The 27,578-nt window shown below is 37.6% G+C and overlaps 1 protein-coding gene and 1 pseudogene across 3 annotated transcripts in view; one reads left to right on the top strand and one right to left on the bottom strand.

Annotated features, from left to right (window-relative positions):
• Window positions 1–842: 842 nt before the first annotated feature.
• Window positions 843–27,578, bottom strand: part of LOC309643542 (uncharacterized protein) — a 118,536-nt gene continuing 91,800 nt past the window's right edge. The window contains exon 3 of one of the 2 annotated variants that reach the window (XR_014253792.1): window positions 843–21,419. Coding sequence is in view for 1 of the 2 variants with exons in the window: in XM_082426319.1 (XP_082282445.1) it covers window positions 10,532–10,545 (14 nt within the window). In the remaining variant the exon portion in view is untranslated. The remainder of the gene's footprint in view (window positions 21,420–27,578) is intronic. The other variant, XM_082426319.1, reaches the window with a different exon arrangement.
• Window positions 21,414–21,815, top strand: LOC309643544 (protein FAM136A pseudogene; annotated as a pseudogene). Its single transcript has one exon. The product of its transcript is annotated as a protein FAM136A pseudogene (transcript).

Genomic DNA, 27,578 nt, shown 5'->3' with positions numbered 1-27,578 from the left:
ACGGGTTCCAGCCCTGGTCCAGGAAGATCCCACATGCCACGGAGCAACTAAGCCCGTGCACCACAGCTACTGAGCCTGCGCTCTAGAGCCCGCGAGCCACAACTACTGAAGCCTGCGCACCTAGAGCCTGTGCTCCACAACAAGAGAAGCCACCGCAATGAGAAGCCCTCGCACCGCAAGGAAGAGTAGCCCCCGCAGGCCGCAACTAGACAAAGCCCGCGTGCAGCAGCAACAAAGACCCAACGCAGCCAAAAATAAATAAATTAATTAATTAAATAAATCTATTTTTAAAAAAAAATACCTGACTTATCAGTCCCACAGAGATGAACTGGCTTTATTTTTAGAAAATTGTTGTGAGTTGCTTTGAGTTTGTTTATTTGTTTTTAGAAGGGTTGGGAAGAGTAGGAAGAGAGAAGTGTTAGTGTAGAATTTGGGGGCAGGAGGTTTAATGCCAAAGTCAAAATTTTTAACAAAACAGGTTCCTCAATAATAACTAAAACAGTCCTGTTTCAAGTATTTGTCAAATATTTGTCAAAAATTATCAAAAACATACATGATTTTTCAACTAAGTCCATACATATACAAAAATATACTAGCAAAATTCTATGGTATGAACTTTTCTACTAAATCACAATTTAGCCATCAGCAGTTTAGTCTTTCCCATACTGTTTTTCCTACTGTGATTGTTCTGAAACTCCTTAATGGAAAGTTTCACAGGGTTTTAACATATTAATTGTAAGTTGCTTATATGATATTTCTGCATTCGTATATCTCTGTATCTGCTATTACTAAAATAGGCACAAAGGAATATCTTTAATTTTATTTATTTATTTATTTATTTATTTGGCTGTGTTGGGTCTTCGTTTCTGTGCGAGGGCTTTCTCTAGTTGCGGCAAGCGGGGGCCACTCTTCATCGCCGTGCGCGGGCCTCTCACTGTTGTGGCCTCTCTTGTTGCAGAGCACAGGCTCCAGACGCGCAGGCTCAGTAGTTGTGGCTCACGGGCCTAGTTGCTCTGCGGCCTGTGGGATCTTCCCAGACCAGGGCTCGAACCCGTGTCCCCTGCATTAGCAGGCAGATTCTCAACCACTGCGCCACCAGGGAAGCCCCCAGGAATATCTTTAATTTATTAAAATTGTCATAAAAGAATGATTACAGAAAAGTGGTAGATTTATAATTTTAATAGTAAATAGCATTAAACATTGAGGCAATAATATAAGCACTCTCCTCTGACACAGGAGAAAAATAAGAATTTTATATTGTTATCTCAGTGACCTCTAAAAAATTAAGTATTTGATGGATGAATAAGAATAAAGAGCTTATCCAGTGTTCATAGAATGGTCAACAAAGCATAAGGAAAGGAGACTGTTCCTGCTATACCAGAATTAAAAGTAGTGTTAGTGACACATTAGGGTAACTAGATGTAAATACCACTCTCACTAACAAGAACATTTTGGTAGGTATTTGAAATGGTTAAAGGAAGAATATAAATTCTAGGTCATAATAATAGAAAATAATTATTCAATGAATTATCTTTGAAATTATCTTACCAGATGTAGAAGTTTAAAGTTTCCAGTTACAATGGGTTAATAACTGTTCTCTCTTAGAACATTATAAAATATCCATTGAGGCTGGTGGAATCTCAGAGTTGGAAGAACTCTGGGAAATCAGCTTGACCAATCTCCCTCCCATTAGAAGAATTCCCTACAGAAGGTTTTTTAAACTTGGCCATCTGTGGTAGATTAAAAATAGCTACAAACTCTGCAAGGACACCCATCAAGAAGTTGGGTCAATTTCCCCATCTCTGGATCTGGCCTTGTGACTTTTTTGTCCAATAGAATATGCTGGAAATATTCCAAGCCTAACCAGCAGAAGTATTACAGCTTCCACACTCTCTCTCTTGGAATGCTGAGGCCCCAGATGAGAGACATGGAGAGAAAGACCTAGCCATCCCAGCCACAGAGCTGATGTCCCAGAAATATGAGACCATCTCAGAATGTTCAACCAACCCACAGAATCATGATAAATAATGAATCACTGTTTTAAACTACTACCTTTTGGGATGGTTCATTACGCAGCAAAAGCTAACTGAAACATCAGCCATTTTGTGCTTCCATTATGTGCTTAATTCATTCATACATTTTATATATATATATATATATATATATATATATATATATACATACACATTGGGTATTTACTCTGCACCAAGCACTGTTCAAGACTCTGAACAATGGCACTGAACAAATCAGACACAAATGTGCATGAACACTTTCAGTAAAGGGAGACTCACTACTTAGGGAAATAGCCCATTCCATTTCTGTAGTAGTATACCTTATTGTAGAGTGTCGAATTGACACCTAATCTGGTATACATACATAGAACAGGTTAATTGTCCTTGCATCATGTATGCCCCCTGAGAGAGTTAAAAGCGTGGGATGGGTGTACTCTTGTCTACATACTGTAGGATGTAGACTGGAGAGTAGATTCAGCAACCATGGGGGAAAGATGAAAGGTAGATTCTTGACAAATCTGTTTCAAGAAGCTGTGCATCACAGCTTTTTTGCCTACAGAGAAAGACTTGCTTGTGTTCAAAGAGCACCAATGAGTTACATTCAACCTTTTATTCAAAAATGACTAAAACATCATTTTGGCACTCTTTAGGGAAAAATTAACAGCTTGCTATGTCATTGTCCCTACCATTTCACTGGGATTTTAGATTTCATGAAATGTACCTTTTTGTGAAATGCAGTTTATGGTTCTGGCTAACATCTTGACATACACTAAGTTCATCTGTAATAAGAATAGACATATAAATAGCATAAGATCAACGTCTTTGGCCATGCTAGTTATACACTGACAATTAGAGTTGGACCTAAAATTAAAATTTCAAGTTTCAAAGAGAAATCATATAATATGCAAGTGAAAGTCGTAAGGCCCAAGAAGGTCCTCTGTGTTAATACTGCATTTCCTTCCTAGTTTAATGTGCATATTTCTCTGGTGATATTTATTTTGATCTAGCAAAAAAACTATTTTTGATCAGTTGATTTAAGCATCACAAATCCAAGCAAAGAAATTCCTAAACCATCTTAGAGAAATAAAAGAAAATCTGTCCTCATGAGAAAAGAAGAACTACAAAGAAGAGTTTACAAAATTATCTGGGTTATAAATAACTCATTCTAGTAGGTATCCACTCTTCCTAATACCTAAACATTGAGGTATAAATTTTGTTATTTTATTGTGAATGGAAATAGAAACCAGGTGGTCACTATCTTTAAAATAAACATTATTCATTTCTTCAACTAAAATCTATTGAGCATCTGGGGTTTGGTGATAAAGAGTAAATAAAACACATTTCCTAACATCAAGGAACATATAGTCTAGTTTACATAAGAATATATAGGTATATATACATATGTGTGTATACACATTCATATATGTATGCATGTATGTATGTATATACATATGTGTATGAATATATATTATATGTATCAATATATAATAGAGAGAGGGAGACAGACAGACTGGTTTAAGTGAAACATAACTATTGCTTACAGTTCAGGCAGAAGTTGATGAGAGCCTAAACTAATAGCATAGGAAATAGGAAAAGATAAATTTGAAAAACATTTAAGTTGAATTCATAGAATTTGGTGACTAATAGGATGGAGAGGCTGAAGAAAGAAAAGCTGATTCTAAGGTTTAAGGTTAGGTGACAAGGTAAATTGGTACTGCCGTTATTAAAGAAAAGCAGTCAGGAGAGGAGCACAGAATAGGTGAGTAATGCTGGGGAGAATATAATGACCTAAGTTTTTAGATACATTGAACTTGAGTTGCCTGAAGAACATTGGAGTAGTAGAAATAATCAAGAGACAGCTGGAAAACTAGGGCTGGAGCTTAGATCTAATCTGGAGAGCAGGTAGCTAAACCTGTTGGTTAGGTTTCATGGGTAAATATCTGAGGAAAAATGGTGGGGTAAAGGAGAGGATGGCCAAGCACGTTGGTGGATACTGTCTACTGCCCATGGGAGAAAAAGGCCTAGAATAGAGCCCTGGGAAAGATCAACATGAAGTATCTCTGGACATATTTGAACAATGTTATTTCCACTGATCCTTTTCTTTTCCTAGACCATACAAATCAAAACAAAACAAAAAAACTCCAATAGGTCCGGTTTTTAAATAGGCGCTCATTTTGTTTTCTCCATTCACCTTAAACTCAGAACTCAAAATAATATTCCAGTAAGTGCCAAGTATAATGCTATTCAGCACTATAATCTATAGTAATAGGGACAGCACCAATAATTTAAGCCACAGATAATTCTTAAACCCTCATTAAACTGGTAACTCCAGCCGCTTAGCCAATAACAAGTGGTAGAATTGCCTGGTAGACTTTTGCCTCTTTCTGTAACTAACCAGCCACTAATGAAGATGCTAAAGAGAAGGAAATGGCTGAAAGAAAGGCAATAAGAGATGAAGCAAACTCTATAAATTACAAAATTAAACAATAAATGATTCTTTTATATACTACTTATATTTATGAGGTATACGATTTTTTTTAATCAACAGATCTATATTGCTCATATTCAACTTTTTTTCTACTTTCCCGAGAACTGAGAAACACATTCATCACTGGAAATGCTATAGTATATTGCCCTGCATGTGTCTTTTTTGAAATTCATTTTCCTTTTATTACTACAAACTTATTATGATCTATTATTTCCATTTTATCTGAGTTTTATTTATTGTCCGGAGTGGAAATTTTTCCTGTCAGGTGGTAAAAGTAATGTTGTAAATCACTTATGAAATGATAAATACTATTTACTCTAATGAGTTAAATATGGTGTGTCATGTGTTCATTTCCTCTCCCTCCTAAAACCCCATTAAAATGCCAGTAAAGCAATAAAAATGGTATTAACCAACAAAGACAAAGAGACTAACAGAGGAGACAACAGTGTATAAAATATTTCAACACATTTTTGGAAGACAAAGCAGATAGAGGAGCAGTTAGTGATTTAGCAGACTGTGAAGTTACAACCTAAACACCTCTCAAGGGGCAATATCAACTAGAAGTAAGTCATTTTGTGCCATAAATCCTTGAGATGCTCAGCCCTTGGAGGTGCTAGTATTGAAAACAAGTGGATTAAGTAAGAGAGGAATCCTCAGCCCCTTTGTCCCCTTCCTACACCCAGAAAGCCTGCAGCAAGGCTTAAACATATCACCACTGCCCCACCATCACTGCTCCCCCAGCCGCTGCTGTCCCCTATACCTCATTCTCCTCCAGAAAGGAAGTTGGAGAATTCATTTGTGGAGAAACAAAATGTTTCCAGTGAAAATTTCTCAAAGTATTGGCATTTGGAGTACCCCAGTAAAAAGACCTGACGAGCCCCACCTGCCCCCTTCTCCCCACAAAGCTTCCGTCCATTTTTTAAAATTCTCTACTCTTAAACATAAAACAAAACACAAGAACCACCAGTCATTTCACAAAAGCCTTGAATGGAAGCTAAAAATGAAAATAAACAGAAAAAGAAACTTGAGGGAACAAAGGCATACAGAAAACAGAAGAAAACATCATAGAAATGTTAATATTTACAGGGAGATAACAGAATATATCACTCCATAAAACAAAAAACAGAAATAACAAAAAAGAAAAAAAATCAAAGAACATGAGTGAGTTCACAAATTAAAACCAATTTCACGTTCATAGCAGCATTATTTACAATAGCCAAAAGGTAGAAACAACCCACGGTCTATTAATGAATGAATGCAAAAACAAAATGTGATATATACATACAATGGAATACTATTCAGCCTTAAAAAGGAATGAAATTCTGATACATGCTACAACATGGTTGAATCTTGAAGACTAAGTGAAATAAACCAGACACAAAGGGACAAGTAATGTATGATTCCACTTATATGAGGTACCTAGAATAGTCAAATACATAGAGACAGAAAGTAAAACAGTGGGTACCAGAGCTAAGGGAAGATGGAAATGGGGAGTTAGTATTTAGAGAGTATTTGGTATATACAGAGTTTCATTATGGGATGATGAAGAAGTTCTGGAGATGGACAGTGGTGATAGTTGCACAACAATGTGAATGCATTTAATGCAACTGAACTGTTCACTTAAAAGTGGTTATAATGGTAAATTTCATTTTACTACATCAAAAAGATTTTAATTGCAACCTTAAAAAATTAAAGTGTTGGAAGGTACATTTGTAAAACTTCCCCAGGAAATAGAAAAAAGAACGAAAAGATGTATTAGTAACAAACAAATGGAAATTGAAGTGTTTTTTTTTTTTAAAAAGCAACACCATTTACAATAGCCTCAGAAAACATGAAATATTTAAGGATAGATTTAACAAAATATGCCCAAGACCATTACACTACAAACATTGCTAGAGAAATTAAAGAAACTAGAAGGACTTCAACTTGACTTCAAAATTTATAATAAAGCTACAATAATTAAGACAGTGTAGTACTGGCATAAAAATGGACAAGCAGATCAGTGGAACAGAATAGAGTCCAGAAATAGACTCATAGACCCACATATATATAGTCAGGTTTTTACACTGGTGTCAAAGTATTTCAGTGGGGAAAGCATAGTCTTTTCAACAAATTGTGCTGGAAAAACTGGACATCCATATGCAAACACACACACACACACATGATCTTTGATCCTTATCTCACATCATAATAAAAAAATTAGTTCAAAATGAATCATGGACATAAATAGAACAGTCAAAGCTATAAAATTTGGCAAGAATACATAATGAATGTTCTTGCAAGTATAAAATGGTACCACCAATTTGGAAAATCATTTGGTAATTACTTATAAAGTTAAACATACCTAATGATATGACTCAGCAATTTTACTCCTGGATATTTATCCAAGAGAAATGAAAACTGGAAACAACCCAAACGTCCATCAACTAATGAATAGATAAACATATTGTGGCTTTGGACTCCTACTCGGCAATAAAAAGGAATAAACTATTGATAAACACAGCATGGAGGAAACTCAAAAGGATTATATTAATGAAAGAAGCAAGACACAAAAGCCTCCATACCCTATAATTCTGTTTATGTGATTCTTAAAAGGGCAAAACCACCAGGGGCAGGGGGAGGGGAGGGAGTGATTGCAGAGGGGACAAGGGAACTTCTTGGAGTGATAGTGTTGATGGTTACACGACTATATACATTGTCAAAACTCATTGAACTATATGATTAAAATGAGTGAACTTTGTTGGATAAAAATTATATCTCAGTAAAGCTGATTATTTTTCTTTAAAAAGACAAAGATGTAATACAGAAGACAAAAGATGAAAAAGCTAGAAGATAAATTTGGGAGGCCTGTGAATCACTAATAAGATATCCCGAAAGAAAGAACAGAAAAAACACAAAGTTTCCTGTTAACCTAATTTGTCCTCTGGAAAGGTGAACTTGCAGTACGGTACTTCAAGCTCCATGACAGAGCATTATTTAAGAGTTTACATTTTAACTTAACCTTATAAATGTGTGCAGACTTTTCTGGGTGTCAATAAATGTTTTAAGACTATTTCTTCAACAATTTTCCTTCTCTAAATCACCTTCTATCTCTATGAAATTGATAGTGCTGTAAATAAAACTAAGTCTAGCTTAAGTTGTTATTTAGATCTTAGAATTGGGGCTAGTTGCTGTTCACAGGTGACTATGTACTGTGGAATTTTTTAAAAAGAAACTATTATTTAAAATGAATGTTTCCTAAGCGTATTGTACTTTCATTGCTGAACCTCTGAAACCCAGCCATTAATCTTTTTTTAAACAGCTTTATTGAGGTATAATTCTCATACCATACAATCCATGCATTTAAAGTGTACAACTCAGTGCCAACTATTCTTCACCTTTTGTACAAGTTTTGAATAAGATATGCAAGAAAATACGATGTGATTCAGTAGAGCAAGATTCTAGATCCCCAGCTTGGTGACCTTCAGGAGCCTCTGGGCTCCAATATCCTCATCTGTGAATCAGGGGGTTAAACCTAATGACTCTCTCACTCTGATCTACCTTCAAGATCATTTTTTATTGTTTATTTTTAGCCTTTAATTTCTCTCTCGTGCCAACATCAAATATTGGGATAAGCAGCTCAGAAAGAGGTATTTTACAGTAGGAGAGTTGCAACAATGCTCTGAATTAAAGATGATGCCGGCAGATTTATTACGGCATTTGGAAGTCTTTATAAATGTAACGAGATTCTTTAGAGCCTTTCTTGAAAGAAGACAGTTTCCTTTTATACGTTTCAAAGTAAGAAAAAAAAGAGAAAGAGGAGAGTCACATGGTGTGTTTAACTTAGATGAGCTTCTCTTCTAACTTTATCTTTCTCATTTCTAAAAGCAAATATGAAAACTATATAGAAAGTTGAACAGGCTTGGAAATATATTCAAGAACACTATATCAAATTCAGTGATTCAGCCGAATATCTTAATCAAAAATATAAAAAATATTGCCTTCCAAGCTTTCGCTGAAGTAGAAATTTGACAGAAAATTTCGACATGCAAAATTTTATCACTGCAGATTTTAATAGTATATTCCTTCATTTGTTTCTTTTCTCTATTTCAAATAACAAAGGTAAAGTTATGTTTTTAAATTAATATGCCTATATTCCTAAAAAGCTTACAAGGGATTTCTTAGTAACTAGATATTGCTGTGGGTTGAATTGTGTCCTCCCAAAATATATGTTAAAGTCCTAACCCCAGTACCCCAGAATGTGACTTTATTTGAAAATAGGGTCATCGCAGATGTAGTTAGTGAAGATGAGGTCATAATGGAGTAGGGTGGGCCCTTAATCCAATATGACTGGGGTCCTTTTAAGAAAAGTAGAAGACAGAGACACATAGGGAAGACAGCCATGTGAAGATGGGGCAGAAATTGGAGTCATACTGCCACAAGCCAAGGAACACCAAGGCTTCCAGAATCTGGAAGAGGCAAGGAAGGATCCTAGAGGCATTGGAGGGAGCATGGCCCAGTCAACACGTTGATTTCCTACATCTAGCCTCCAAAAGTGTGAGAGAATACATTTCTGTTTCTTTAAACCACCCAGTTTGTGGTATTTTGTTATGGCAGCCTTAGGAAACTAATACAAACATAGCCAAATTTTACATGCATGCGGATGTGCACACACAAAAAGAGAACCCTCATTTTAGTCAAATTATTGGATTTCAAAATATCTAATATAATCAGTGTGAACTTGAGTAATTAATTAAAATAATGCATGATGCCTTATAACCTTTACACAATCTCTTGAAGACATTGCCTTTCTAAATTTTGTGTTATGTAAGGGAACTAAGCTGAAAAGGAAAGGAAAGGAAAGGAAAGGAAAAAGGAAAGGGGAGGGGAGGGAAGGGAAGGGAAGGGGAGGGGAGGGGAGGGAAGGGAAGGGAAGGGGAGGGGAGGGGAGGGGAGGGAAGGGAAGGGAAGGGAAGGGAAGGGAAGGGAAGGGAAGGGAAGGTGTATTTTTCCAAGGGAGATATAACACAATATCTCTGAGAGAGGCAAGACAGCCTACTCAAAGGATAAAAACTCAGAAAACAGCTACAAGAGAACTATTTCTAAATCGGCAGCCAAGTTACAGCATTTGTTATTACTAAACCATTTGAGTCTCAAAGGAAGAATTTGAGATAGTAATAATTTATTTCATAATTTTATGATGAAACCTAGATGGAAAATTTTCATAAGACAGCTTTAACTATGAAAATACTGAACAAGGAAGTGATAGACAATTTTTCTTCATGTCCATTGTTGCTAGATTTAGTACATGTGATTTCTTTTATTTATTTATTTTTTGGAGAAAAATTTAAAACCTCATTAAAAGATATTACAGAGACAAAGATATGAAGAGTTATAAGAAGATTCAGTATCATAAAGGAGGCAATTAGTCCCAAACTGATTAGTATGGTCAAGGAAGTTCAAATCAAAATCACAAGACTTTTATATGAAACTTGACAAGATACTTCAAAAATTTACATAGAAGAACAAATAGTTGAGAATAGCAAAGACTCTCTCAACTCTCTTCCCCTATCTAGCTTGGCGAAACCACAAGCTCAGTTAAATCCAAACCTGCTTTCTCTATTCTTGCACCATCATAACTTAAAGTGGCTGAAGAAAAGCATACAGCTCTGCCGCCCAATCTGAATTTGTATTCCTCCTCACTAATCTCAAATGTACCCTAACTCGATATGTCAGTCATTATGTATGTGTATATGATTTTATTGGAAATCTCTCTGAGAACATATGTAGGGAGTCGTGAGCCCTGTAGGGTCTTAGCTTGTAGATTATGATTCAAGCATGGCATTCCTGCCTGTTGTCTTTATAGGGTCATACTGATTCTCCAAATCTTTACAAACAGTTCATAATCACTTTCCATATTTAGATCAAAACCTCTCCAAAGCAGTAACCCATCGTGTCCTATTCCATTCTCAAGTTTCACCAAGCTTAGTTATCAATTTTACTTTCATCTCTTTTGCCACTTCCAAGCAGAGCTCTGCTGTTATAGCCAGTACTAGTGACCACCACCTAGGAGAAGAGAAGCATTCAAGTGAGCAATGTTATTACAAATAATAACAACTTGGAAGGGAAAATATTATGTCGATTTGGAGCTAGAATGCTCTCAAAAAATTTTTTATTCACAAACAGTTTCCAAATGTAAAGCTTGTGAGAAAGGTGGCATTTGCCAAAGGTAAGCCCTAAAGAAATGACTAGAGAGGTAAACGACAACCAGACCAGTTCAGACACACTTCATTCTGTGGCCTCACAAATGAACTGCATCGGCAGATTTGTCATTCCTGTTAAGTGTGCCCCCAGAATATTTTCTAAAACATGTTAAACAATTTGACAATCACTGTTTTGAAGAATCGCCTTCACTCTGAGATAGTGAAGGTAGGGGTTAAAAGCATAGATTCTAGAGCCAAACGTCTTAGGTTTAAATCCTGACAGTCCCACTTACTAGGTTTGTGATTTTGAACAATTATTTTCTCTGTGCCTCATTCCTCATCTGTAAAATAGGGATAATAATCGTGGCCACCTCAAAGACTGGTTTCAAGGATTAGTTGAGTAATCATAAAATACTTATAAGAGCACACGGAAGTACACTACGCAGTTTAGTTTTTATTCATAAATATTATGTAGGATACTTTATGCAGTGAAATAAGAATTTCAGACAGTACAAGTCCTGGGAAGTTCTGAGAAGATGCTGCTATATTTAGAAGGAAGGAAGGATGTAAGGAAGGAAAGATGGATGGAAGACTGCTAACATTTGTTCTGCTGGAAAATCTCACCTAAAAAGACAGTATCTCTTTTGCTTTTCTCAAATAGCTTCTACTAATACCATGCTGAGCTCATAGATAAGAAAAGTATTGAGAAGAAATAACATCCGTGAAGTTCATTTAGCACCATTATGACATATAAGTACTTTAGAGCCATATTCCTTATGTATTAAAATTTGGTATTGTTACTTAGGCAATACTTGTCTTTCTTAGTGGCATTCACCCCCACCTTCTTCAAAACAGAGACGGAAGGAAGGATCTGGTATGAGCTACACATTACTCTGTGCTGTTATAATTGGTGATTAGGCAGTGGTCCTTGTTCCTGACTAGGAGACATCCAGGAGGTAACCAGAGGTGATAATATAAGCATCAGCTAGTGTGAGAATAGCACATAGTAGCCAACGTAAATTAACCCAGGGAAACTTTAAATAAAAATAGGATAAGCAGGGGAGTTCCCTGGTGGCCTAGTGGTTAGGATTCTGGGGTTTCACTGCCATGGCCTGGGTTCAATCCCTGGTCAGAAAACTGAGATTCTGCAAGCCGCATGGTGCGGCCAAAAAAAAAAAAATTAGGATAAGCAGTCCTCCAGGTCTCAGGAGAGTACGCTACCCATACTCTGGGTTGTTCCCTGCCAAAACGAAAAGAGATCATCAGCACTGGGTAACTATCTGAACCAAAGGTGGCCTCAGGGCCATGAAAATTAAAATATAGTTGACCAAGACTGCTTTGGTAGGCACTTTGGGGGATATTAGGCTGGTCCACACCCCTTTGCTTTAACTTCCCTACACAGGGCTTAATCCCTGGCATCTATGTTTGTATTGTTTCTCTGCTCGCCTGTCCAGAGCTGATCAACCAAGGATGCACACATGACCCTAGTCAGGCCAAACAGCACCTCAATCTCTCTGTCTCTGTCTCTCTGTCTGTCTCTAAGAATTAGCCCTGAGACATAAGAAGCTGGGCTGGTCATCTGAACTGAGGATGAGTATACTCAGGAGCAAGGGGGTAGCTATGTTTGGCCTTATGCAGCCAAAGCAACCAAGTCAATTTGGAAAGAGAGAAAGAGAGAGGACTGAAGCCAACGAGCACAGTAAGTCAGACAAAAATTGACTGCTTGTGTTCTTGATGGATTCCCAACTCCTGGTTCTAATCCTTCCTGAAACCTGGGGTACTATCTGCCTTCCTTGAGATACTCCATTCTTTAAAGAAATTTCTTTTTGTTGTTGTTTACACTGGTATGAAATAAGTTTCTGTTACTTGCAAACAAAAGAGCGTTGATGGATGTAGCTACAGACATTATTGTATTATCTATAGTATTAAAATCTTTTTTGATGATCGTTATCTGTAAAAGGCAGTTAGGAGTGAGACTTCTCTGGTTATCCTTTTTATGTAGCTTTGACCTTCAAATTGTATAATTGTATTACCTATTCAAAAATATTTAATTTAAAATTATTGTTGAAATAAGCTCTGCATATAGTGATAGTATTTTCCACATCAAAATTCAGGACACCTCATTTAATACAGAGTGAAAAAACAGATCAGAATTTTAAAACTCAGGCCCATGCACCTTAGCTAGAAGTTTTTTTTACAGTGGAGGATCATAGGGTATGCAATAAGATATATATTTCCTATGTTTAAGCAGGAATGACTGACAGTATGGCTTGGTATCCAGAGAGTAACTCAACCCCCTCAGTGGACCTCTTTGGGATGCTATGAGATCTCCTGACCTAGGAAAAAGGCACAAATGCAAAACATACTATCTTAAATGGTTCATGCACCCTTTGAAGCCCATCCATGGCTGCCAATATATGACAACTTACAGGAGGTAAATTTACATACCTGAAATGACTAAATAATCATACGGTGGTATTAAACATCTTAGTAGAATTTGGGGACATAGAAGATATAGAAATAGAGCACACTATAGAAAAGAGCAACGCCTACGTGGGAAACATAAGGACACAGGACTAGTTGGAGCAAGATTTTGCATTAGCAAATTGAATAGGGACAGCACGTAACACAGAGTCTGCGATTTGGGTACTCAATTAATAGCAATTATTATTGTTCTTAGGAAATAATAATAATTATTATTATTATTAGGAAAGCAAGATAAGGTCACATAGGTAAGGGGAGACCATATTCTAGAGGACCTGGAATGTCAGAGCAGCTAAGGCTTTACAAGTCATTGTATGTTTGCGCTGGAAAAGAACTTGATTCAACAAAACTATGTGGAACATGAAAAGAATAACTTGGAGAAAGTGAAGGGAAAATGGGTAGTAAGAGTATTTCATTGGGTTTTTTGTAGTACTAAAGAAGAAAAGAACTTAAACAAGGGTGGTAGAGTGGAAATAAATAATATATTTGAGGGACTTAAAAAAAATGGAGAGACCTCAGGGACTGATTAGCAATATACAGGGGATAAAGGAGAGGGGAAAGTCAGGGAAGATATTTTTTTGATTTATTGTATTTTTATTATTTACTTATTATTAAATATTACTAAATTGATTTTCTATTTTATGGAATCTACAAGTGTTGCACTATGGGAATGTGTGTTCTGGGTAAAGGGTACAAACATTCTTGATGAAGCCGCCCACAGCTCACACCAAAACGAAGCTGAGATATGACGTGGGAGGGAATCAGGGGTTTCTCTTCAGCCATGAACAGCTTTTAACTGAATGTGTAGGTGGTGATAATGTTAAATGCACCACTCAAAATCACAGATTCTTTTTTACTCCTAAGGGATTACTACGGTATACATGCCAGCTACCAGCCACTTTCAGCTGGCATGCATTTCACAGCTTTGCTGTGTGGAGGAAATTTTAGCTGAAGTTCTCCTAGTAGAATCCACAATGTTCTCTTATTGGGTTAAGCACGATTCATGGTAGTTGGAGGTTTTCTTTCTCTCTGGATGATCACATTGGACACAGCTGCAGGAGCTCAGCCAGGAGAACAGGAAAATAAAGTGGTGCTTCTTGGTTGCTAAGAAAAATGGGGGAAAAAATCCCACAGAAAGGACAGAAAGCTTTAGAAATCATCTCTAAGTCAAAATGTATTTCAATCATAAGGTAGCTCAGTTAGTTGTTCTTGGCACACTGCAGAGTCAAAAATGCAATGCTGGTCTTAAGTTTTGGCTTTCAGAAGGTAGTGCCATACATAAGGGACGTGGGACAGAGTCAGAAAACAAGGCTTCTGGGCTTCCCTGGTGGTGCAGTGGTTAAGAATCCACCTGCCAATGCAGGAGACAAGGGTTCAAGCCCTGGTCTGGGAAGATCCCACATGCCACGGAGCAACTAAGCCTGTGTGCCACAACTACTGAGCCTGCGCTCTAGAGCTTGCGAGACACAACTACTGAGCCTGCGTGTCACAACTACTGAGCCTGCGTGTCACAACTACTGAAACCTGCGCACCTAGAGCCCATGCTCTGCAACAAAAGAAGCCATCACAATGAGAACCCTGCGCACCGCAATGAAGAGTAGCACCCGCTTGCCACAACTAGAGAAAGCCCGTGCACAGCAACGAAGACCCAATGCAGCCAAAAAAAAAAGAAAAAAAGAAAACAAGGCTTCTGATACCAGATTTCTCTCTAACTATGGAGAGGACCTTGAACAAGTCAATTAATCTCTTGTTATTCAGCCTGCAGCAAGGTATCATTTCAGGAATAAATGAAATTTTGTTTTCAAAGCTCTTTGTAAATGTAAAGCACGAGGGAAAAATAAGGTATTTTTGGCGTTTTTTACTTTTGTTTTACCTGTGTTGATCCTGACTCCCTGAGAATAAGATCTATGATTTAGACTTAATCAGTTTTGTTCTTTTTAAAAATAACTTCATACATATAGTAAAAATTTAATTATTACTTTTCAATTAAAGATGCCAGAAAGGAGAAAACTCTCCTGGAATGTGGTTGGCTAATCAGTAGGAGATACAGCCAGCAAATGGTGTTACCGAACCAAATTTGGGTCCACCAGCCCAAAGCACAATAAAGCCAATCTACTGACATCAGATTATGGTGAAGGAAAGTACAGTGTTTATTGCAAGGCCAAGCAAGGCACATGGGTAGGTACTGCTCAAAACTGCCGAATGGCTCTCAGGGAAGGATTTTTAAAGGCAAGGTGAGGAAGAGGGTCGAGGGCTGCCTGATCAGCTTGTGGACATTCTTCTGATTGGTTGATGGTGAGGTAACAGGGTGATGTTACAGGGGTCAGTGTTATCAATCCTCAGGCTCCAGCATCTGGGTGCTACATGCTCATGGTCATCATGCAGTTAGCTTCTTCTATCTGGTGGGAGTTTTAGTATCTGCAAAACAACTCAAGGATATGGCTCAGGATGTTATCTATAGCCCCTGAGGAGGAACTAAAGGTCCTTGACTTTGTTTTATGGCTAAACTATTATTATTTTATCTTGCTTGACTGTTTTCCTTTGTTTCTGCAGGTGTTTTGGGGGGTTTTTTGTTTGTTTTTTTCACTCCTCTGATTAAATTTGCTCTTTGGAATTCAGGGAAGGCCTAGGAGGCTAAAGCTTTTTTACAAACTAGGGGACACAGGGGGTCTGTCCCTGGGAAGGCCCCTCAGGGTCTTGCTCTGTTTCAGTGAGTGTCTGGCTATCTTACTATTGCAGGAGTAGGAAGAAGAGAGAAGGTGGGGAGTAAGGAGAAGAAAAATATCTACTTGAATTTCTAACAATCTCATGAAAAACATATGAAATTTAGTTTTTCATATTTGGTTATTTTTCTTTTACTACAAAACGCCAGTTCAATGTCCTGGACTCCAAAAGAAATAGGTACAGGGCAATAAAATTAATAATAGTATCCTGCTCATTATTATTTTACCATTTTAATGTTTTCTACCTTTGGGGATTTGGGATTTTTTTTTTGAAGTTTTATAGTTTTTCTTATCTTTTTAATTACAATTATAGCACATGGTTATGTTTCAGTAGTACTTATTTTTCAAGTACCATGATCTCTTAAGTGATGTCTGCTGAATTTTCAGTGTCAGTGGAAGTCATGGATAATTTCTGCATTTCTTTCCCATACTCATTTATTCCTTCATTTAACAAATATATCTGAAGGGCCTACTCCATGCTGGGCCCTACGTTACACAGTGGTTATGGAGTGGGAAGCAAAATAGGCATAGTCCCTGCCCTCATACAGTTTACAGTCTAGTGGTGGACTTCTTGTTGGCCCCCAGTATCCATTATGCCCTTCTTCTTGAGAAATAGACCCCCAATTTGTTATGCTGAAAAATTTTAAGTAAATAGCACTCATCATTCTTCCCCTAAATTTTAATATGCATCCTTTAAATTGAGAACATTTTCCTACATAGCCAAAATAACATAATCACAGCTGATTATTAATAATTCCTTAACAGTATATCATATCTTAATACCCACCCATATTGACATTTCTCCAGTTGTCTACACAATGCCATTTATAGCTGGTTAGTCCAAACCAGGATCCAATTGAGGACCACACATCACATCTAGTTGTTATGTTCCCTCAGTCTTCTTAAAATAAATTAGTCCCTATAGTCATGATACTGAAATATTAAAGAGACAGAGACAGTGACAATTGTTCCAATTCCTCAATCTGTCTGATTGCTTCCTCAGGGTATCATTTAGTTCATTTCTCTTTTCCTTGTAATTCCTATAAAACTGGAAGTTATAACAAAAGGTCCAATTAGACTCAAACATTTTTGGCAAGATTACACCACAGGTGGTACTGTGTACTTCAGTCACATCAAGAGGCACAGCATATTTGACTATGGTACTGCATTAAACTGATGACGGCCTGACTCCTCCACTATAAAGCTACTTTTTTCTCCTCATGGACAAAAAGAAATCTGTGTAGAGTTTTGGGGGGCACTTTATGGAGGTCCTTTTCTCATCAGCCATTTACCTAAAATAGTTTTAACACCAATTGCTAATCTTTGCTTGAACCAACATTAAAGAACTCACGACTTTTAACTGTGTTTATGACCTCCCCCACCTTGCAAAAAGACCACATTTACCTTCCTGATTCCTGATGGAGGAAATAAAAGCATGATGGCTGGAGCTTGAGCAACCACTTTGAACTGTGAGGTGGAAGCCACATGATGAATTCAGTGGAGCAGCTAGAGAGAAGGAACCTAGATCTCTTAGGATCATAGAGCTATCATACTAACCTTGATCTACCTATCTCTAAACTTTGTTTATATGAGAGAAAAATGAACCACTATCTTTTCCAGCCACTGTATTTTGGTTGGCAGTTGAACCAAATCTTAACTGATGCAACAAAGAAGATAATAAATAAGAAAATACATATATATTTACAATTTTGGGTAAGTGCTACTTAAAAACTAGAGTAGGAGAATAGAAGATAGTGGGCTACTTAGATCAGGCAATGAGGAAAGGCCACTCCAAGGAGGTTAGAGTTAAGCTGAGAATGGAATGATGAGAAGGAGCAAACCATGTGTGATGGTAGGGAGTCTCATAAGGAGAGGAAACTGCATGTGAAAAGGGATGAGGGGGGAAAGGGCTTGCACGACACGCTCAAGGAATTAAAAGGAGGCCATGTAGCTAGAGCTTAATGGCACCAGATGTGGTGGGACAGGTTAGTAGATGCCACATTATTCTGGATTAGTAGGCCATGGTAATGAGTTGAATTTCTTTTTCAGATGTTATGGTAAGAGTTGTAAGCAGGAGAATAAAATTGATTTATGTTGTTAGAAATTATTCTGACTGCTCTGTGGGAAACAGACAGAGGGTGTCAAAAGTGAAAACACCTGGAAATTCCCTAGTGATCCAGTGGTTAAGACTCGGCATTTTCACTGCCTGGGCCCAGGTTCGATCCCTGGTTGGGGAACTAAGATCCCGGAAGCCTCGTGGCGCAGCCAAAAAAAAAAAAAAGTGAAACCACCATCACCAGAAAAGAGCCTATTTTGGAGGTCTGGGAAAGAAAAGCTAGTGGCTTGGGCTACTGTTGCACTGAGGAGGGGAAGGAGAGAACAAATAAGAGATGGTTATGAGGGGGAAATGACAGAACTCCCTGATGGATGGAATGTAAGAAGAGGACGGAATCCGAAATAAAGCTTGGGATTCTGGCTTAAGCAACGGGTAAGTGGGTGAGGCTTTTTCTGAAGTGAGGAAGACTGGAAGAGGAACAGGTGGGAAGTGGGGAGAGGAGAGAAGTACATTAGAAAGGGGTGGGAAGTCAGGATTCCATTTTAGAACTTTTGAGCTCCAGATGTTGAAGCAGAGGTGTCAAGTAGGCAATTTAATATAAACACCTAGAGCATGAGAGCAATGTATGGTTTCCAGTGTTTTTAAAAATTCCCCATCCATAAATTACCACAGGTGATACTTTATTTTAAAAATATACTTTGGTCACTCAGTATTTAATCAAAAGAAAGAAACCATACTAATAAACCTATTTCCAGTAATATTAACTTATTAATAATTGTAGTTTCAAGCAGTGAATAACCAGAACCATGTTTATGTTTAGAAACAGGTGATAATGTCAGATTGTTCTAAATGTTAAGTTTGTTTGTTAGTTTGTTGTAAGTTGTAAGTTAAGTTTGTTAAGTTTATTCTAAATGTTGTAGTTTGTGTAAAGATTAATCCAAAAAAATAATTTGCTAAAAATTACTATTGAGTATAATTTTGGTAAAAAATGTTAACACAAAAGTTCCTAAATCATCAAAGAATAAATTGGAATATTTTATTTGGTATATTCTATCATTTGGTAAAATACACCAAATAAAATGAATGGATATGTCCACTAAAAGACGTGTAAAGAATGCTCATGAAAGCTTTATTCATAACATCTAAAACTTTAAAAATAAAAAACCAAATGTCTATCAACAGAATGGATAAATTCATGCAATGGAAGACTATAGAGCAATAAAAAGGAACAAACTACTACTACACACAATAATGTGGATTGATCTCAGAGAACTGATGTTGAGCAAAAGAAATCAGGCACTCACACACCAAAAACATACAGTATGATTCTATTTATATGAAGTTTAAGAACAGACAAAATCAAACTATGTTGATAAAAATCAGAATAATGGTGGCTGGGTTGGGGTGGTATTGGCTGGGAACTGCTGGGGAGCAAAATTTGCCACCCCAAAAGGTCTCTCTGGTATGTGGATTATTTTGAGCTGAAAACAATCAAGGCCCAAAAGACTCAGGAAGGAAACTTTGACCTTCCCCCTAACTGCCTAAAGAATGTAGATGGAGGAGCTGTTCCAGGACGGGAGCGATCAGCATAGAAAACTATAATATGAACTAGGTGTATAGACAGGGAAGAACCTAGCAAAGTCTGTTTGTTAAAGTTCCTCTCTGTGTCCCATTGTCTCTGTATGGCCCAGCAAACAATTATTTACCAAACTTTTGCTTTTCTATCTCCCTGTAAATTGCATTCCACCCCCCTGAAGTCCCAAACTACTACTCCCTGTTGTTATTATTAACAACATTAACAACATTCTCTTTTGTCTTTAGCTGAAGATGGTATTTAAGATGAGGGCTTCAGCCATTTTGAAGAGTTACTCAGTTTTTCTGGGTCTCTCCCATGTTAACATGTTATTAAACTTCTGTGTGATTTTCTCCTGTTAATATGTCTCATGTCAATTTAATTCTTAGACCAGTCAGAAGAACCTAGAAGGATAGAGGAAAATTTCTTCCTTCCCAAAAAAACAACTTGGTGGAGTCTTCTAGAATGCTGGGAATATTCTATACTTCGATCTAGGTGGCAGTTACACAGGTATACATACACATGTAGAAATTAATGTACATGCACATGTATATACACATGCAGAAAATAAACTTTAAGATTAGTGCATTTTACCATATGGATATTATTATTGTCAATATTTTTTAAATTCAGTAGTCAATTATTGTACATCCTCCAATAGATTAACAGAACTTTAAAAAAGGAATAGAACTACATATATGAATCAAATGAAATGATATCCAAACATATTAAGCAAGAAAAGCAATTTGCAGAGTAGTTTGTTTAGTATGATTCCACTTGTGTGTATGTTTTAGTAGATATATGTATGATTGTGTATCCATGGACAATTTGTAAAAGGATATACGGGAAATTGTTGGCAGTAGTTATCTCAGAGTGCTGGGGTATGGGACTAGGAGTTGGGGTTTCTACATAGGCTGTTTTTTATTCAGTCTATACTTTTTCATACTTTTTATATAATTTTAAACCTAATTTAAAAGATTTCATTAATCTTCTGTGTTTTCAAAATTGCATTAAGTTGAGCCACATGAAGTTGTCATTTTTATGTCAGAAAATGAGAGAATATTGACAGTTTCTCATAGTTAAATCTAATACAATGGACAGATATAAAGAGGTTATAAAAAACATTCATTTAGATATTACTAATTCAGAATTTGAAATAATCTGCATGTCAACATAAAGAGCATAACTCAAACCCAGTATGATTTGAAAATATATTTGAGTTTAATATTGGTCACCTGAAGGTAATTTAATAACCCCTTTTTCAAACTGATGATAATTTGAATTGTTCACATGCTAATAATTTCTAACAGTTTCTGAACCTATATGGTAGTATTTCAAAAATATGATGAAATTTAAAATTGGAAAATCTGAGGTCAGATCTCATTCTTTTACTGGCTCTCTGACCTAAGATAAGCTGCCTGATTGCTCTGGACCTCTTTTCTTTTCTTTTTAATAACATGGAGAAAACAACACCTGACCTATAAGATTACTCAAAAGATTAATTCGTTGATGCATATAAAAGCACTTTGGAAAGTACAAAATACTATCCATATGTAATCATTATTGTTTTAAATGAGGAAAGGAAGTAGCCCATATTTGCTTTGAAGAGATCGTTTGCAGTGCCCATACTGCAATTTATGGTATTCTAGATCAGTGGTTCCCAAATCATTGTTCTCAGGACCCCTTTACACTCTTTGTGATGTGGATTTTAGCTATTAACATTCACTGTAATATAAATTAAAACAGAAAGTTTTTACATACCTATTTTAAAATAATATTAATAGGGGCTCGTGCGCGGGAGTCCATGTGGGCGCCGGCGCGGCAGGGAGCAGAGCGGGGTTGCCATGGCGGAGCTGCAGCAGCTCCGGGCGCAGGAGGCGGTGGACTCTATGATGTAGAGTCTGGAGAGAGAGAACATCTGGAAGATGCAGGGCCTCATGTACCGGTGCAGCGCCGGCTGTTGTGAGGATAGCCAGGCCTCCATGCAGCAAGTGCACCAGTGCATTGAGCGCTGCCATGCACCTCTGGCTCAAGCCCAGGCCCTGGTGACCAGCGAGCTGGAGAAGTTCCAGGACAGCCTGGCCCGGTGCACTATGCATTGCAACGACAAAGCCAAAGATTCAATAGATGCGGGGAGTAAAGAGCTTCAGGTGAAGCGGCAGCTGGAGAGCTGTGTGACCTAGAGTGTGGGTGACCACATGAACCTCATCCCAACCATGACCAAGAAGATGAAGGAGTCTCTCTCATCCACCGGGAAATAGATGTCTGCTATTGGCCATCGGGGCTGAAGGCAGGAATCTGTTTAAAAAGAGGAATGGGGATTTGGGTTTTCTAAGGAAAGTTTATGAATGAGGAAATTAAGGATGGCAGCAAGTTTAAGGCCTATGTCACTTGCCTCTGGACACTGGTTCCTTTGTGTTTGAATCCTAGAAAGTGAAAAAAACTGGTGCTAAAATTTGGGTCATAGATAGCACAGGAGAGTTTTTATGAGCCTGAATTTCACGTGGCAAGTGCTTATCCTGGCAACAGGGAGTCTCCCTTGTACCAAACCAGAGCCCTCCAAGGTACCACATTCTCTTAGTACACAGATACCAACAGGCTGGCAGGTTCATCTGACCCGCTTATGATCTGGTGGAGTGTGAGGAGAGGTGTTTCTGTTTGTTGCCAACCTCCTGTTAACCAGAAGGATCGCTACAACATTTCCCACAAAGTGGAAGTAAAACAAAATTCATGAGGTCACTAATTTAGAAGGGGAAAGGGGGCTTCTGGGGATTTGTTTTGCTTGGTTTCGTTTTATATACAAGGGCATGAAGTTACTTTAAGATGTAGAGTTGGGAGAGGCAGTTTGGATAAAAACTTTGAAAGGGTCCTTGCGGATATTCATTTCTGGCCATCAAAATGTGGATGCACATTCCTTAAAATTCTCACACATGACATATTTCAGCCTGGAGACCCTGCAAAAATATAAGAAGCGCTATCACAATGGTAAGGGAAGCAAACCTTCCCTCTAACTGGCAGCCATGATGAGCCCTGAGGCTGTCTGCAGCAGAGTCAGTCAAGTGACAAGACAATCTTGCAGTGACACTCACCCTTGAAGGGAAAGGGGATTTTGATTGTGCTATATGCCAGTATTCAGGAATGAACAGCGAAAGAGGAATTGTTAGCTGCTTAATTAAGAGAGGTATGAAGCACTGGCTTTGGAAAAATCTGGTTTTCATAAAACAAAATAGAATGAAAGCCTAAACCCAATATTGCTTACTTTGCCCCCTGTAATAACAGAGCTCTGTTGAAACAATCCCTTGGCAACACAAAGGTCAAAGGAGAAAAAGTAAGCAACTCAGGGGCAAGCTGTGACTCCTTTAGAGCAAAAAACGGGACAGCCCCCCGTTACCAAATACCACTTTTGCGACATGTTGTTCTTGCCCCAGTTTTGGCACCTTATCGTTTTATTAAGGACCTTGTTGTGTTTTTGCCAACTTATGACTTGATAATATGGCCTGTCTGTTTGCTGTTTCAAGACTGTGATATATTTTCCTAGTGGTTTGGTTTTAAAAATAAATAAGACAATTTTTCTTCCAAAAAAAAATAATAATATGAATATATCCATTCATTACATGTTAACATAACTAAGTTTTGTGAGAAAGAGCTATTTTCCCCTAAAACAAAGAATAATTAGTGAGAAGAGAGATACTATTTTACATTTTGCAAAGGTCTTTAAAGTCTAGCTTAATACAGGACAGTTGGATTCTCACATCTACTTCTGCATTCCATCTGTTGCAACATGTTGTTTTGGTTGAAGTATATGAAGAAAATTTGGCCTTAAATAGATATGTATTTGGAAAAGGAAGGAGTATATTAATAGCCTTTTCAGATAATTGTTAATATGACTATTTGATACTACACCAAAACCCAGTAAGTTGTGGTATTTTAAAAGTTATTTGCAGTCTGAATCTGAAACCAACAAACTTGGTTCATTGCTTTTTTGTGAACAAAAAGTTCACATCAATGAACTTCTCCTACTCTGCTACATTAAAATCCATTGGTCTGTCTTGTACTTTGAATGAATCTTCCACCCATCCATGATTTGGTAACATTATTCATTGGTTATATCAAAAATATCAGTACAAAGATTTATTCAGGTCTTCCCAATGTTGACACGTTTCCTTATACAATACTATACAATCTAATTAATATCACCACTCATCTTATTAGAAAAGTCTTTTAGTATTCAGAAACTGTCAAACTCACAGTGGTGGATACAAGTTTTCCAAAATTCTGATTTTTGCTTAAAATCTCAAATTTTAACTTTAGAAAATATTGTAGTTTTTTTTTTCAATTGAAATAATAGGTTCACTTCATTTATTTTTTTGAAACGTTCTGCCAAACACCCAAGTTTGAATAACCATAGTTTGTATTTCAGTAGTTCTTCCAAGTAAACATGGTGCTCCATGGAAAAATTGGCTAGTTCAGCTTGCAACTCAAACAACTGTGCAGTGCTTTTTCTCAAGACAACTACTGCACTTCTGTACTTCAATATGTAGCCACAGTGTTTTATGTGTACTTCCCATTTTGTCAACCAGAATATTAAAAATATGGGTATTCAAGGGTCAAGATTTGACAGAAATTAATAATTTCTACTGCTTCAATAGGATCTTAAGTAAAATTTTAAGTGAAACTGAATTTTCTTTTTACTGAGAGTGCATGGACGTGAGGAAGACATTGGAAACTAGTACACTTGAAAGCCACTGCTTGAGTTGTGCCAAGGCACCAGGGGTTCTCATTACCATTCCTTTGCAAAATGAGTGAGAAGAGTGGTACAGAAAAAAGAAAAGCAAATAATTTCTTAATATCATTATGAGAAAAATTTGGACCTTTCAGATTCTCTTAAAGCATCTCACGAGGCCCCAGGGGTAAGGGGGCCACACTTTGAGAACTGCTGAGCTAGATGAAAATTCAGCTGAAGAAACTGATACATTTTACCTAGTTCAGAGCCAACCCTAATGAGACTGATTAAAATAGTCGTTGTTAGCCCAATCACGTTCAAGAAGTCACTTCTTTAAGACATGTAGTTCTAATCTTTATTACTGAGATGTGGATAATGCTTCTCATCCATGTCAGCATTCTTTTGGAAAATAAAATACCAAAATAATTTGGCCCTCTCTACCTCCTTCCTTCCCCCCAAATCGGAAACTCTCTTTAATACTCTAATTGCTTCTCTTATTTAGTACATTCAATTCTGCCACTGTCTAAGAGCAACCTGAAAATATCTGAATGTCCAGAGACTACCTATGCATAGTTCACTAATATTAAGCAAATAGGGTTACAATGTGTAGGGCAGTGTGGAATATAATTGTTTGTCCTCTTCCCAAGAGAAGCATAGTTTACTCTGCTTTTGGGAAAATTAGCCTGTGGGTTTTCTTTAAGGCACTCTGGGCAGGCTTTCAAAAATAATAGCAGAAGCTCTGAGATAGGCAGTTCCCAAGAGAGGCCCAGTCAGCATTCCTGGTGGTGCCTCCAAGGGCCTGCAACTTCATCCATCACTCAGTCTCTTCCAGACTGTGTGCTCAGCCAGAGAGCAAGTGAGAGGGGCCAGAGTGGAGAGGTATCGCATCAGTTTGACATCAACGAGGAAAAGGCTGGGGGAAACACGGAAATATGAATTAAGCCGGGGAGGTGGGGAAGATGACAACTGGGGAGCAAGGACTGAGCAAGGAGGTGAAGAATTAAGAGGAAGAACCGTATGGGACGGAAAGGGAACACATTATTGAACTCTCTTTTTAAAAGTTTTGCCCATCATTAGTTTATGTAATTCTGATGGCAGAGACTGAACATGTGACTAATTGAGAGCATGCCAACCACCATTAACCAAGGCAGAGAGACATCTAGAGCAGGGTTCCTCAAGTCTCAGCACTGGTGACATTATGAACAGGATAATTTTTTGTTGTGGGGTCTGTCCTGTGCTTTGTAGGATATTTAGCAGGAGGCCTAGCTGCTACCCATGAGATGCCAGTAATACTCCCTCCCAGTTAAGACAATCAAAAATGTCTCCAGGCATTGCCAGATATCCTTGGGGAAAGGGTTGAGGGGAGGGGGCAAAATTGTCCCTGGTTATAAACCACTGGTCTAGATGTATCATTACCTCAGCATAGAAAACTCTCCATTTCTTTGTCTCCATCAAAGACAAACAGCTACTCTGATTTTTTTTTTTTAATGGAACTGCAAAACTATAAGCCCAAGCTAAGTCCCTGGAAATAGTTTCGCATTCTACCTCACTTCTATAGTAATAATTTACTGGCTAGAGGGGCTCCTGCTTGTGATCTATAAGAGAAAATGTCCAGCTCAGAGTCAGTCACCCTGCGTCCTATTACTGCTCTACAATTAAATCCTTGTGTCTCGGTTTCATCATTTCTCAAATGGGTGCAATAATATGTCACCTACCTTCTGTACGGGTGATTATAAGGATACAATGAAAGGAGATGTAAAAGTGCTTTAAAAAATTAAGGGAAAATATACTCAGATGTAATTAGTCATGTTCTTTGCAAAAAGGGAAACCCATTAACAAGCAGCCTCAAAGTGTTTGATGCCCTTTTCTACTTTTAACTGCATATGATTTGCCTTGCCAGTGTAGGAGTGGGACGATTTGCCACTAAAAATAACAGTTGTTTGCTACTGCTAGTGCACAGAACAAATGTGATCTGATTCTATGAAAAATACTGCAGGCACTCACTGACTTCAAACACTTAATTTCTAGATCATCTCTTCTTAGAAAACAGTAACACAAACCCTTCATCAGAATCCCAGCACTGCTGCCATGTTGTGATTGTAATGAAAAAAATCCAAACAAAACCCCAGAATCTTTTGAGAGATTCTGTGGATTTATTAGTGAAGGAAGGGAAGAATCATAACAGTTTAGGAGAGATGAGTCTACATAACTTTGTGACATAGAGGTGTTATAGTGACTGAGTTAGCTTGAGGATTTTAGAATCCAAAAGGAGAGAGAAGAACAGAAAGGAAAGTTGAAAGATTTCTAAGATAAACTTCATTTATCTGAGAATTTTCCAGAATACAAGAAAGTAGAAATGTTCACCATACTCCTCCCCCTGCTTCCTGCACTAAATGGCCCCCATCCTATCCTGTATCATTAAAATAGTCTCCCTTTGTATGGGTGTGCACAATTTATGTAAACAATTACTTATTGATGGAAATGTGAGTCATTTCTAGTTTTTCTTTCTTTCTCTTTTTAATTATAAATAAAACTGACTAAATACCACCAAAGAAAATTGTCATGTATATCTATATTTCCTTGGGATGCATTCTTGATCACGAAGTTTCTGCATCACAGGGCACACACATTTTTAAAGCTTTCATTTTTGATAATAAGTTTTTTGAGGAAGTCCCTTTCTTTAATTATCATGGTGCCATCTTGGTGTTCTAGATATATCTCCACCACTTAGCGCTTGAGTACATGCCTAATGAGACTTGATATACATTCTAATTTTGAAACTGTCCAAAGGAATGTTTACATGATCTTCAAATTTGGAAATCTCTAAATATAAAGATCATAATTATAGCCATTCTTCATCTTCTTTTTCAGGGTTATCATTTGTGCTTTATACTTCCTCAAATGTGCCATATTTCTTTCAGATAATCAAAAGATAAATTATTAGTGTTCTTGGGACTTCCCTGGTGGCACAGTGGTTAAGAATCTGCCTGCCAATGCAAGGGACATGGGTTCGAGCCGTGGTTCCGGAAGATCCCACATCCCGCAGAGCAACTAAGTCCGTGCACCACAACTACTGAGCCTGCGTTCTAGAGCCTGCCTGCCACAACTACTGAGCCCACATGCTGCAACTACTGAAGCCTGTGCGCCTAGAGCCCGTGCTCCGCAACAAGAGAAGCCACCGCAATGAGAAGCCCATGAACCGCAACAAAGAGTAGCCCCCACTCACCGCAACTAGAGAAAGCCTGTGCACAGCAACGAAGACTCAACGCAGCCAAAAATAAAATAAAATAAATAAAGTTATAAAAAAGAAAAAAAAATTGTTAGTGTTCTTTCTGTA

The sequence above is a fragment of the Balaenoptera physalus genome (assembly GCF_965194825.1).
Source record: "Balaenoptera physalus genome assembly, chromosome: 15".
Classification (NCBI taxonomy): domain Eukaryota; kingdom Metazoa; phylum Chordata; class Mammalia; order Artiodactyla; family Balaenopteridae; genus Balaenoptera; species Balaenoptera physalus.
This window is presented reverse-complemented; position numbering and strand designations above follow the sequence as displayed.